General features: G+C 33.0%; 1 protein-coding gene across 1 annotated transcript in view; it reads right to left on the bottom strand.

Moving 5' to 3' along the window:
• The window catches only part of LOC115876927 (fatty acid synthase-like), a 33,867-nt gene extending 20,323 nt beyond the window's left edge, over positions 1 to 13,544 (bottom strand). Inside the window, exons 1-11 of the mRNA XM_030892976.1 lie at positions 13,434 to 13,544; positions 13,124 to 13,378; positions 12,675 to 12,904; positions 11,783 to 11,952; positions 11,332 to 11,656; positions 8,826 to 9,118; positions 8,361 to 8,491; positions 6,314 to 6,470; positions 5,854 to 6,019; positions 4,373 to 4,600; positions 61 to 316 (exon numbers count right to left, since the gene is read on the bottom strand). Of these exons, the coding sequence (XP_030748836.1) occupies positions 61 to 316; positions 4,373 to 4,600; positions 5,854 to 6,019; positions 6,314 to 6,470; positions 8,361 to 8,491; positions 8,826 to 9,118; positions 11,332 to 11,656; positions 11,783 to 11,952; positions 12,675 to 12,904; positions 13,124 to 13,378; positions 13,434 to 13,486 (2,264 nt within the window). The 5' untranslated portion in view covers positions 13,487 to 13,544. The remainder of the gene's footprint in view (positions 1 to 60; positions 317 to 4,372; positions 4,601 to 5,853; positions 6,020 to 6,313; positions 6,471 to 8,360; positions 8,492 to 8,825; positions 9,119 to 11,331; positions 11,657 to 11,782; positions 11,953 to 12,674; positions 12,905 to 13,123; positions 13,379 to 13,433) is intronic.
• Between the last annotated feature and the right edge of the window lie 14 nt (positions 13,545 to 13,558).

Below are 13,558 nucleotides of genomic sequence, written 5' to 3'. Positions count from 1 at the left end.
GAAACAGTCTTGCGGTAAACAGTTTCAAAACAAAAATTAAAAAATGTTAAAATTACACACCTCGGTATACATGGATACAGAACCGGCGTCGAATTGTGTGCAATATTTATCTTTTCTTCCTTCCGGATTTCTATCATTACTTTGCCTGTATGTTTTCCAGAGATCATGAATCTAAATGCTTTTTCAGCCTGGTCCATTTGAAAGATAGTTGAATTGAGAGGTTGAATTCGACCATCACTCAAATATTTTGTCATTACAGCTACTAATTCTCGGCGAAAGTAGCAGTCAAGATTCATAAATCTATCCAGCATTACACCTAAAAAGAAATATATGTTAGAACACGAATATCAATAATTATATTTCTCTCTCGCAAAAATTATATAAAAATGAATTACCCTTTGTTTCTAAACCGACCCTTTGAGAACTACTGGAACGATTTAACTGTTTTACTATTATTTTCTCCTCTTTATTAACTCCGCCTGTGGTCTCTAAGGAGTGAATTGAGTAGCTCTAAGGGGGCCATTGCCGGTCCCAAGCCCGGATAAAGGAGGAGGGTTGGGGCTATAGGCTAGCTCCCTATAACCTGTAAAAGCTACAAATGCTAAAAAACCTAACCAAAGCCTCGGAACTGGACGGAAAAATCAAAGCAGACTTAAGCAACGGAACAGGACAATGAGTTATGGAACATGGAATGTACAGGGCCTCACTAGGAAAATAAATGAAGTAATGATAGAAATTAAAAATCTAAAACTAGACGTCGCGGTAATCACAGAAATAAAGAAAAAAGGACAAGGATCGGAAAGCATGGGTCAATATGACCATTTCTACAGTGGAGTATCTAAAGACCGAAGAGCACAACAAGGAGTATCAGTACTTATAAAAAGAAACCTTAGAAAACATGTGCATTCATGGGAAACTATCAGTGAACGAATCATTAAGATAAATACGACTGTACGTGAAAATAGAATAACTATTTTTGGGGTATATGGTATAAACGATGACTCTTTAGTAAATGTTAAAGACGAGTTTTTCAAAAATCTGAATAACGAAAGAACAAAAGTGGGAAAAACTAGAGAAATCATTATACTAGTAGACTTGAACTGCAGAGTTGGCAAAAGTACAGATAGCCAAGTTGTAGGACCCTATGGAGAAGATACAAAAAATGACAACGGAGAAATCGACTAATAACCTTATGCGAACAGAATGACTTAAAAATAATGAATGGATTCTACCAACATCGATATATACACAAATACACATGGATACAAAATACAAGGGGATTAAGATCTATAATTGACTATAATATCATTAGAAAAGACTCCAAACTAAAAGTAAAAGATGTAAGAGTGTATAGAGGAGCCACGTGTGATAGTGATCATAATCTACTCAAAGCTACAATAGTACACAAACCGAGAAGAACCGATGTAAATATGGAAGACAAAGAACAACAAAAAAGCAACAAATAACAACAAAAGAGGTATAACATAGATAGCGTTGACAATGAGAGTACAAAAGAACTATACAGAAAACGCCTAGATCAGAAATTAATAAATACAAGATTCGAAGACCCCGAAATATATCACGAACACATTAAAAACAGTATACACTCAGCTGCGCTGGAGGCCTTGGAACCTTATGAATATACTAAAAGTAAAAAACCATATTGGTGGGATCCAGATATAGAAAGTATTATAACTGAAAAAAGACAAAAATATCAACAATTTTTAAATACAAATAGTGACAATGATAAAGTAGAATATAAAAAAATACAAGCAATAGTCAGACGCAAAATAACACAGAAGAAAAATGAAGCTTGGGAACGAAAATGTATGAAAATCAATACTTATCTGGGTAAAAGAAAAAGTACTGAAAGCTGAAAAATGATAAAACAATTAAGACAAAATCAAAATAAGGACATAATATCGACAGTAACAATGGACAAATGGGAATCGTATTTTAAAACATTACTTACCGAGAACAGAACATATTTTGAGACAGGTAAAGAAACACAAGAAAGGATAACAGTAGCCGCATCTCCCCTCAGAATAACAACTAAAGAAGTAAGGGAGACATGTAAAAATTTAAAAAATGGTAAATCCGCAGGCCCGGGAGATATACCAGGAGAACTAATAAAATATGGGACGGAAAATCTGCACCGACATATAACAAAACTTTTCCAGATGTGCATAGATGGCGCAGAAGTACCAAAAGATTTTAAAACCTCATATATCACGACGATTTAAAAAAAAAGAAATCGAGAAGACTGTGCAAACTATAGAGGCTTGGCAGTGACAAGTACATTAAGTAGAATTATATGGAAAGATACTAAAGAATAAAATAGAAAATGAATATAAAGAGCTAGAAATAGAAGAACAGGCGGGTTTTAGAGCGGGAAGGTCTACTGTGGATCATCTGTTTACCATAACACAGGTCTTAGAGAAAAAAACGGCAAAAGATCAAGAGGTACATTTACTATATATAGACCTCCAAAAGGCATATGACAGCATACCATTAAATAAATTGTGGGAAACGTTGGAAATAACTAATATAAATGTCAACCTACTTAAAGCAGTTAAGAACTTATACCAGAACACCACAACTAGAATAAAAATACGAGACTCATTATCAGAAAGCATAAAATTTACAAAAGGCCTCAAGCAGGGATGTTGCCTATCTCCTATACTATTCAAAATATACCTGCAACAAGCACTAAAAAAATGGATGCTTAAGTGTAGAGGAATGGGAATCCCCCTAATAAATGAGGACACCCTATACACGCTATTTTTTGCGGACGACCAGATAGTCCTAGCCCAATATCACGACGACCTTGAATATATGGCAAGGAAGCTGATAGAGGAGTATAAGAAATGGGGGTTGGAGGTAAATATCACCAAAACTGAATGTATGACTGTAGGGGGGCCACAAGAGAACATAGTCTTAGAGGCTGGAAGCGTGATAAAAACCTGTGACAAATATAAATATCTCGGATTAAAAATAACTAACGATGGAAAACTCGACGAGGAAAATCGAAAGATCGAGGAAAAAAAAAAAGATCGAATAATGCAAGGCAGAAGGGCAATATCTATGTTGAATAGTGTACTGTGGGATCAAGGAATCTCTAAAGCTAATAAGAAGAACATATATAATACGGTAGTGAAAAGCATAATAACTTACGGAAGCGAAGTATGGCAGTTGAAAAGCAGAACAGAGAACATGCTATTAGCGACCGAAATGGATTACTGGAGGAGATCTGCTGGAAAATCAAAAAGAGAACAAATAACCAACAACAGAGTAAGGGAGATTATGGGAGCAGAACACACAATTGTGGACGACATAAGAACAAAACAACTCATATGGTTTGGTCATGTGCAACGAATGCCTGATCACAGAATACCAAAACAAATTTTACTGTGGACACCTCGAGGCAGAAATAAAAGAGGAAGGCCGCGACGAAGCTGGAGGGAAGGTGTGGATAAAGAACTAGAAAATAGAGAAATACATGATGATCTCTGGCTAAATAGACAAGAGTGGAGGTTAGGTGTCGGAAAACGTCGTAGAACGTTCTGAACCGACTTATATATATTATATACTATTATTTTTATTATTAATTAAATTATGCTGGAGGCCGGGCTATAACAGCATCCAAGCGACAACGAAAAACGCCGATTAGCTAGCTAGTCAAAGATCATGGGCATCCTATCTTAGTTTAGAGCTCTACTGGGAATACCCTAATGTACGGCCCGTAGTGCACTAAAACTAGGAAAAAGCAGAATGTCCACTGGAGAAACACACAGGGGCACAGCAACGCCTTTATCCAAGGACCTAATTCCGAAACCACAAAAAAACTGCTAAAGCTTAGCAGGAATAAAGTGCGGATTACAACAGGTCACTTGACAGCACACACGACTGTCAATGTTACCTGAACAATCTCAACCTGTATTAAGGAGTCTTTGCGACTCTGCGACAAAGATCCTGAAACAGCGGACCACATAATATGTCACTGCGAGACTCTGGATTGCAAGCGACTCTTTTTATTTGTGAAAGCTAGACTATAACCGGAGGAACTATGCTTCCATCCTATCAAGAACCTGCATAAGTTGGGGCAGGGTACAGGGATAGGAGAATGGGGAATAGGAAAGGGGACAAATACAATAGGCCTCACGGGTCGCATTGTTTCCGGCAGAGGACGGTCCCTTGTTATTGAAAAAAAACTGTTTTACTATAATGTCATACTAGTCGTTAGTATCAAATAATTAGTAATTTATTTTTAGTATAATGATTATTGATGACTGATGATTCAAATGATTGTAATGTATAACTTTAAACTTTTAAAAACACTACGTTGAATATATTAATCATAATTGAAAAATACCGTGAAAACTGGCAGATTTCTCGAGAAGTATAAGTCTCAAAGGATTATTATTGCCCGCATCAAATTTTCCTATTTCCAAAAAGTGTCCGCCTTTTGCCAGACATCGAACTGAGGCAAGAAGCTTTTTTTCAGCTAACGAATTCAAAACAACGTCAACTCCTCTACCTTCTGTAGCTTTCATTACTTTTTTTTCAAAACTTGTGTCTCTTGAATTGAATATATGGTCATCTGGAAAGAAATAAATTATATGTTTTTTTTACATTTTAGTATCTACAGTCAAACTAGTTTATTTCTAGTTCTACGTGTATCCTTTAGTTGTGTTGTTCTACGCGGTGTTTTAAGTGTTTATTCTACGTGTGTTTTAGTGTTATTTTAGGATTTATTTTTTAGGTCACCAAAAATCTCCACAAATCAACCACAATAAAAACAGCCATTTATTTAATTCTTTATAGGGCAGTACTAATTAATTTCTAGTTTGATTAAATTGACTTCAAAAATCTATAAACTAGCACAAAGGGAACATATTTCCTTAATAACATTTTTCAAAAAGTTAACAAAAATAAGGAAGTAGGGTGGTGGTGGTTGACTTTTTAAACAGAGATTGTTAAAGCAAATAGATAATATGTAATGTTCTAATGTATATAATATATGTATCATCCAATGTAAAAAAAAAAAAGTAAGTTCATTTTGATTATCTCTGTTAGCTCTCTGCTCAAAAATATGCCCATATCAAGTAAATAAAATTATGTTTTTCGAGAAAGTGGCATGCTATTAGAAATGATCGAAAATATACAGAACATGTTAACGATTTTAGAAAATACCATCCAACCCGTAAATTGGGTGCACTAAATAAAAAGAAATACACATCACAGATACATTTGTTTCTATATTTTTAAATTTTTATCACACAAAATTTGCGTAGAAAATACATAGACGACAATTATTACCTATATGATATACAGCTACAAGCTAACCAACTCAGTGTCACCAATGCTCACTGGTCGAATATTCAACCGCTTACGTTATTGAACGTTGTTGTTTGTTACGTTGATTAAATGGCCAAAGCGCGCATAAAAATAAAAATAGCAAACAATCTGGGCGAAAATACACTTCCACGCGACTGATTAATTGGTTAAATTAAAGTAGTCGATTTAGCGACCATCAACCTATAAAGGGTTAAAACTCTGGATGCTCGTTTCGCTAATCATATTAGTATCATCAGCCGATGATTAAATTCATTGTCACAATTCATCTCATTATTTATATTCATCTGATGATGCTAAATTTTAGCGAGTCCGGTCAGGTTAAAACTAATATTGACTCATATTTTAATAGATATGTGTAATTTTGTAAAGAACTAACTAAAAGACAAATAAGCTTTCTTAGTGAACTTCTACTTCATTATAATAGTTTTTTTTTAATAAAATAATGGAGAAAAACTTAATGTTATAATTTTCTGCGAATTCAAAATTTATCATTACCGTTTATTTGTGGAAATTTTTTCTTTATAAAGTCTCGTTTTTCTTCATTGCCAACTGTAGTATAGACTGTACAGCCATTTGCAAGGGCTATTTCTATAGCAGCTTGACCAACACCTCCAGTACCAGAGTGAATTAGTATAGAATCCCCTGGCTTAATATTCGCTTTCTTAAAAAACAGCACCAATTTATATTAAATTATTATTAAACATAACTGAAATTATTTCATTTTTTTTTCTTTTTGATTATTAAAGTTGATCAATAACTATGAGTTATAATCAAATTTTATGGAAATGTATAAGCACAGAAAAAAAATTAAGTTTAAAACTTATGATAATTCTTGACAAATTATAATTTGATTTATGACAAATTATAACGAAATGGATTAATTGCAATAAATTGAATAATTGCCCATACGAGCAAAGAGAGAGATTGCTACACAATATTGATAAAAAGGTATTACCAACACTAATGCGTATATAACTGTGGCATAAGTCACAGGAACGGTAGCAGCATCCCTTAAAGACCAGTTTTCTGGAACCTCCCACATAAGATACTTGTCGCCTTTGCAATACGAGCCACAAGCTCCGTTGGATACCATGCCCATAACTCTCTTGCCACTGTAACATATTTGAGTAAAATACAGTTTTAATACATTTTAATCAAAATATAATCAATTCATAATATTAATTATTATAATACTATTCAGGGTGTCAACAAAATAGTGTATCTAACTGCGGTGATAGATTCTACATAAAATAAAACAAAAAGTTTCTATGAACATATGCCCTAACCAAAATGGATCTTAGTTCTGACACACCCTGTACATTTCAAAATAATTTTAAATTATGCACATTGTCTTCTCACATATACTCTTAAAATATTTTGTTTCTACATCTTTTCGTTTTTGTATAATTAACCAAGGCGAATGAGGTGCGCCAACCTGTAAAGATAAAATATTAAGTTTTAATACTCTTCAGGGTATTAAAATTAACAACCTCGGTTATGCTGAAGATACTAGTCTAACAACAACATCAGAACAAGAACTACTCAATATCTTGCAAAATACTGAAGATGTCAGTAATGAAGTAGACCTACAGATAAATGAGAATAAAAGTAAAATCTTGATGATTGACTGCAAAAACTATTTTTGGGTCAACACCTCAATACCTAGAAGAAAACAAATAAAGTCTAGTAGACTTAAGTAAGTAATAAGCCAGCCATGTCAGAAATCTGGCCGATGACTAAATAGCAAGGCCCGTTTGGAAAAAATACATAAAAAAATGGTAAATACCGCTTGCATGACCACGACTTCGACCAGGCAATGATCACCAATCATTGGATTTTGGAAGTTTCCAAGAGACAGGAATAGTATTTCATTAATTCTTATACAAGGTGTCCCATATTCCGTGGACAAAGAACTACTACGTATTTTTGAAATCAAAATAAGTTCATTGGACACAATTTACCTCTATACAAAAGTGGTTTGTTTTTCCGCTAGAGGGCATCAAACTTTCAAAAAATAAACATATTTTTTCAGATATTTTAAGAGTCTATGCTTTGCTAAGTACTTTAACATTTGGTTTTCTCAAAAATCATGAAAAAGTACTGGAAGGGTGGAAACTACTCCTACCCCTACATAAATTTTAGTAGAAGTATTTTTTTCAACTCCAACTACGACCGATTTTTTTTGTAAAATAATTCTTCTAGTACCGTATGATGTGGCCCTCTTTAAATCATACGGCCTTTATTCAAGGCCCTCGCGGCCGCAGTGGAGGGTCCCACGGGACCCACTCTTAGTCAATACAATACAATACAAATACAATACCGTATGATCGAAAGAAAAACGGCATCAGCGATGGCTATGAAATGAAGATCGCTGTCATTTTATATGGGAAATGTCATCGATCGTCATTTCCAAGGCAACTGGCCGCCGTTTTATTCGATCATAAGGTATTTACTATATTTTTTGTTTCTTGTAAAAAAAATCAAAATGAGTTTAAGTAAACACGTACAAACATTTTACAAAATGTCAAATGCATGGTTTTAACACTAGATTTAAGAACGATTTTCAGCAAGCAACACATCATATTAACTTAACCTGTAATGCTATTTTGACTAATTTTCTACACAATTTTGTCTTGTTTTTGAAAATAAATAATTATTATTATCGTTATTTGATAGTCTAGAGTTGGACAGGGTACATTGCAAGGCTAAACGATTACCGATGTACGAAGAAAATAATAGATGGAATGGAGACCAAGACATGATGCATTCAGGAGCAGAGGCCGTCCTCCAACCAGATGGCATGACGACTTAAGACGTATCCACAGTAACTGGATGCAAATATCTCAAGATAGGGTGTTATGAAAGCAAACGAAGGGGGCCTACTTTAGTGGCTGGTTAATGATCATAATGATGGGTAGACTAGATACAGTATTTTACTCAAACTAATCCATATGATTAAATCTATTTAATTTTAAATTTATATTTTTAAAAATATTCTTTACCTTGCTAACCGACCACTAAACTCAAAGCCTTGAACACATTCTTGTTCCCTTCGTTCTCTAGTAATTGTATCCACATTTATCTTTCCTGTAGCAGTCATGACGTCTCTAAAGTTTAACGAAGCATAGTATACCTTAAAATTATATATTTTATTAATTAAAAATTATATGATTCTTTGTGTTTATGTTTTTCATATTTCAAAAATATTTCATAAAAGATTTTCTTTTGAGATTCGATTGTATATCATATATGATAGCAACATCGCAAGGCAATACAGCATTCTTCAAAATATTATATTTAACATTAAAATGACTCAATTATAAACTAGTTATTGTACAATAAATGAAGGCAATAATCCAAAATCAAAAATCTTTACTACTGATCGGGACTTTACTTGTAAACAGAGTACTAAAATTGTTTATTGTTTCGGAAACTTCTTGAAATAAAATGGAGTAGCTTTGACTTACGGCCACAATGTCTTCATCAGGGTTTTCTAATCTCACATCATTTGATGAAATTGGTCCTTCCATCCACCTCAACGAGCCCAAATCGCCTCTTACTAATGAATTCAAATAACAATGCTCAGCCTCGATTGAATTGCTTTTATCGAAAAGCATATGTCTATAAGTTCCCCATTGGCCGTTCTTGTAAATATTTATAAACAATTGTTTTCTTAATTGAGATTCGTAAAATGGCGAGTTTACAGCAAAATCTGGTGCAGAAGGATCGAGTACAAAAAGAAGTTTTACATTTTGACCACCTATAAAATGAAGAATATCATTAGATGGCAGGTTATAAAGTTAGTTTAGCATTATATTATTTTGACTGTAGATGATTTATACAGTATATGATGTCAATAATTATATTCTAGATTATTTTAAGTGTATTACTGTCATCTGTGAGCTATTATCCATACTACAATATTTAACACCAAATAAACCAAAAATAAACTAAATAGAGGAAAAATTAAATTGTATATAACGTTGATAATTATTGTCTTCCAATCATTATAACTATTTTTATTTAATTAGAAGTACTGTATAAAGGAAGAACGAAAACATCGACATTTTGCCTTCCATTCTGGGGTACGTGTTGTGCGATTCAATTTGACCGCATTTTTAAGCTCCAGAAGAGAGCTGTTCAATATTCACTGGGACTAAACAGCAGAATTTAGTGTCAGGACTTTTTAAAAAAATTAAAAATTAACTCTTCCTTCCTTATTTATATTTAGATCCGTTTGCCTAATACGTCAGCATGTATCAGCTTCTTAAGAAAGGCTATCTCACACTTATCCACTCAGGAACGCGGAACAAGATCTTTATCTACCTACCCCACGCTCAGAGTTAGTTAAAAGTTCAATATTATACAACTCGAAAAAAATGCACAATTACCTGCCATTTGAAATCAAATCCATAATATCATTTTCTTCATTTCCAAAAGCATTGAAATCTTATTTACTAAACAAGGCTTTCTACGCCGTAAATCACTTATATTTTGATAATAGAATTTGACCTTCTAAACACTGGTATAATGTTTGCTATTACTATATTTACTATAAACTTACTAAATATTTTTGAATATTATTTTTATTTTTTTATTCTTTGACATTGTATTTTTTTGTATTTGTCGTTGTAAATGTTTATTTTAAACAATAAGACTGACAATGGAATTTGTATACTTATTTTGTATTCTCTTTTATTTGTTTACTTTACCTTTGTCTACAAATTGTAAATTTTTTTGACAATAAAGGCATTTTTTTATTTATTCCGAAGTTTGCAAATATTCCTTAGCTTTTGAGACATTTCTCCAAAATAAAGATACAATCAAGTTGACGTTATACAGCTATTATTACAGTTGAGAGTTGAAACCTTTGATGTTTACAACAGCAAAATAAAAACACTATTCACCACAATGCACCAAAACACTTTACTTTTACGCTGGGCGCGCGTTTTCCTAACTATGTTAGTACCATCAAGAGATGATTAAAACTATTATATACACTGTTATACAACTAGATCTTTCAGTCTGGATTTTCACACACAAAAATTTTGGCTGAAAGGAAGGTTTATCTTGCTTATGGGGATGGAGAAAACAGCATTTTTCTGATTTTAAAATCTCTGAAAATTTCTCTGATCAAAATTATGATTCTTTGGGAGTCTTGAGAATAGAGGATACCCAATTAAAAAGAACGCATAAGCAATTCAAGTGCAGCAAAACCGCGTTCTACTCGGCAAAATTGACGCTCAGTGAAATTAGTGGTAGGTTGTAAATATTATACCGTATGATCGAAAAAATAACGGCATCAGCAATGGCTATGAAATGAAGATCACTGTCGTTTTATATGTAAATTTATATGGGAAATGTCATCGACCGTCAATTCCCAGCCAACTGGACGCCATTTTTTTCGATCATACGGTAAAATATCGGGTAACATAGATCTCAATATTTTCCACTCAATGGGTAGCTCATTAGCGTATGTGGAAAAAAAAATTCGTGGAAAAAGCAAAATTTCAAATAAATCATATTCAAAAATGTCAAAACACTCTGAATAGAATGACATATGATATGTCATTCTCTTCAGAGTGTCATTTTGTTCAGTTAAATCAAAAGTTGTAGTCGTTTCCGATGAAAGAGAAACTAACCGAAAACAATTGAATACGTCAAAATAAAAAAAAATAAAAATGTTATAGGGGCGAGCCACTTTTGAGACGCACCCAGTATATCCTTAAAATGTATTCAGTACGGTTAGTTATTAAAAAGGTCTTGAAAAAGGCACTTCAACTTCTCAACAATAGATAGTTATCATCACTTCATGCTGTAAAACTCCCAGAATTTTTTTTTATTTTTTGTTTGTGGATGAATAGTATTTAGTGTTAAATAGACTTTCCGAGCAAAATTCATTTTTGATTATACTTGGCCAGATTTAAAGACATTCACTGCTATTGAAGTTCATTTTTATAAGAAATAGTTTACCTGGTTCTCTGCGAATACAAGAATAGAATCCAAGTATTCCGTTAAAAGGTTCTTTATCGACATATATAAGAATATCCTTTTCTTTTTCCAAAAAACTACGTAATTTTGGGAGCCACGAAAATTCAGTGTCTAATGCTGATATTTCTATCCTGGGTGGTTTATATTCAGATACTGGTTTCATTAAAATCAATTTTTCATTAGCCGTTGTATAAACAGTAATCGTAGAGATATTGTCGTTATCAAAAGTAGAATGATCCAGATCTTTTGATTCTCTGGATAGTATAAACCCAGAAGTGTGTAGAGATCCCAATGCCAGCGTCAATATCTAAAACAATTTATATTAGATACTTCTGCACCAAGGGCGACAAGAATATATTTTCAATAGAACCATATTTCTTAAAAAAATAAAAACGAAGTAATAACTCAATTTAATCGGAGTCTCAGAACTTACATTAGGTCTTTCCAAGAGCCGTGAAGCGATAACCAATTGACAGTCAACCTCAGTGAGCAGCTTCTTATCCTCTACTGTCACGTTATTCACTACTAACTCAGACTTACTAAGGACGGTTATGTTGGGTTGAATTAGTGGTTGATCTGCGAGGACGTCGAATACTGTGTCACCTAAAAATATTTTGTCTTCAAATTTTCAGTTTTAATGATATAGTAAAGTAGTAGAAGAAGTAACTGTTATAACTTCAATATTAATTTTTTTTATACCGTTCTGTTGGGATAATTAATATCGAGATTAATATTTCATAATGCTTGCAACAGTCCTAATAATATTTTTAGGGAAAACAAACCTCAGAGAGCAGAATAAATATCGTGGGTGTTTGGAAAGGCTTCAAAGGAAACAATTATGTTTTTTGCGACTTTTCGCGACTTTATTGCTGCTTCTTCAGGTGCCAAAACATATATTAAGTGCTTGAAGAAGCGATAATAAAGTCCCGACACGTCGCAAAATAAACATAATTGTTTCCTTTCGAGCCTTCTCAAACATCCACGATTTTTTTCTGCGTACTAACTACTGGGAACTAACAATAATCATAAACCTCAGAGCGTTCTACATATTCAAGAAAAGTACTTGTTGTCTGATGGAAAATTGGTATGAATTCTATCAATTCTTTGTTATATAATTTTATTATTTCTATGAATTTGAGGACCGTAATTCTCAATGATGAAAATGATGAAAATACTATTTTTTGTGTTTCTGGGTATATTAATGATTATTGGTAATAAATGATTTTAGAAAAATCTATATAGTTTTTGCTAAAACCATTTACGTATTACTTATATTAACGTGTTTGTTAGAAAATGTACAAATTAAAATTAATGTATAAACCTACCAATTGTTTTATTTTCTTCTGGCGTTGCTTCGTCAATTAATTCCACAGCTTTTACTTGAAGGGTAAAAATATTTTCTAATAGTATTTGCATATTGACTCTTACAGCTTGTTCCAACTTCAGATTAGTCATATTTGATAGAAAAATATATTTCTCTAGTACTGGAATACACGTATTTTTTCTTTTAGGTATGGAACTGGCAATTAAACCACGAATTTCTATACCTCCAGATCTAAAAATTAAACTATTTTAAGTCAACATTTCTTTTTTGCTGTCAGCGCTAATTTGGACGATCAAGATAATTTAGTACTTCCAGTTGGACCCATATAGAATATTTTTCTTGTGTTTATAATTTTTTGAAAAGTCGTGTATTTCATATTAATTTTATTTTGACATTACTTATTTAATTACAATCATACATTTCGTCTTTACCCTTTACCATAATACTTACTGAATAACACCCGCCTGTTTGGAGGCATAAACCGGCACATTGGGATTTTCTCCTAGACTTTCTACCATCTCGATGTGCTTTTTTCCATCAATACTTAGTCTAGATATAAACGTAGGAACGTAAAGCAACCGTGTGTCTCCTTGTAGAAGTTTTACTTGTAGCATATTGTCCATAAACGTGACCCAATTTCCATCCCATTCAATTGATGCAACCTGGCCACTAATATCAGTAGATTGAATAGCTTTAAATTTTCCGCTGGTAAAATAAATATGAGTTTGAAATATTCTGGCAAACCTCAATATCAAAATACCTGTAATTATATCCACGCAGTCTTAATTCTTTGTATACGTCCTTTTTTGACATATAAGGTGCAGTTGTGCTTGACACACCAGCTGGCAACGGAAGTGGCGTAAATTCAGCTTCATCTCCTTTAGC

Source organism: Sitophilus oryzae, unplaced genomic scaffold (assembly GCF_002938485.1).
Source record: "Sitophilus oryzae breed Bouriz unplaced genomic scaffold, Soryzae_2.0 scaffold_1440_pilon_pilon, whole genome shotgun sequence".
NCBI classification, from domain to species: Eukaryota; Metazoa; Arthropoda; class Insecta; order Coleoptera; family Curculionidae; genus Sitophilus; species Sitophilus oryzae.
Note: the sequence above shows the minus strand (reverse complement) of the source record. Positions and strands in the feature narration are given on the sequence as shown.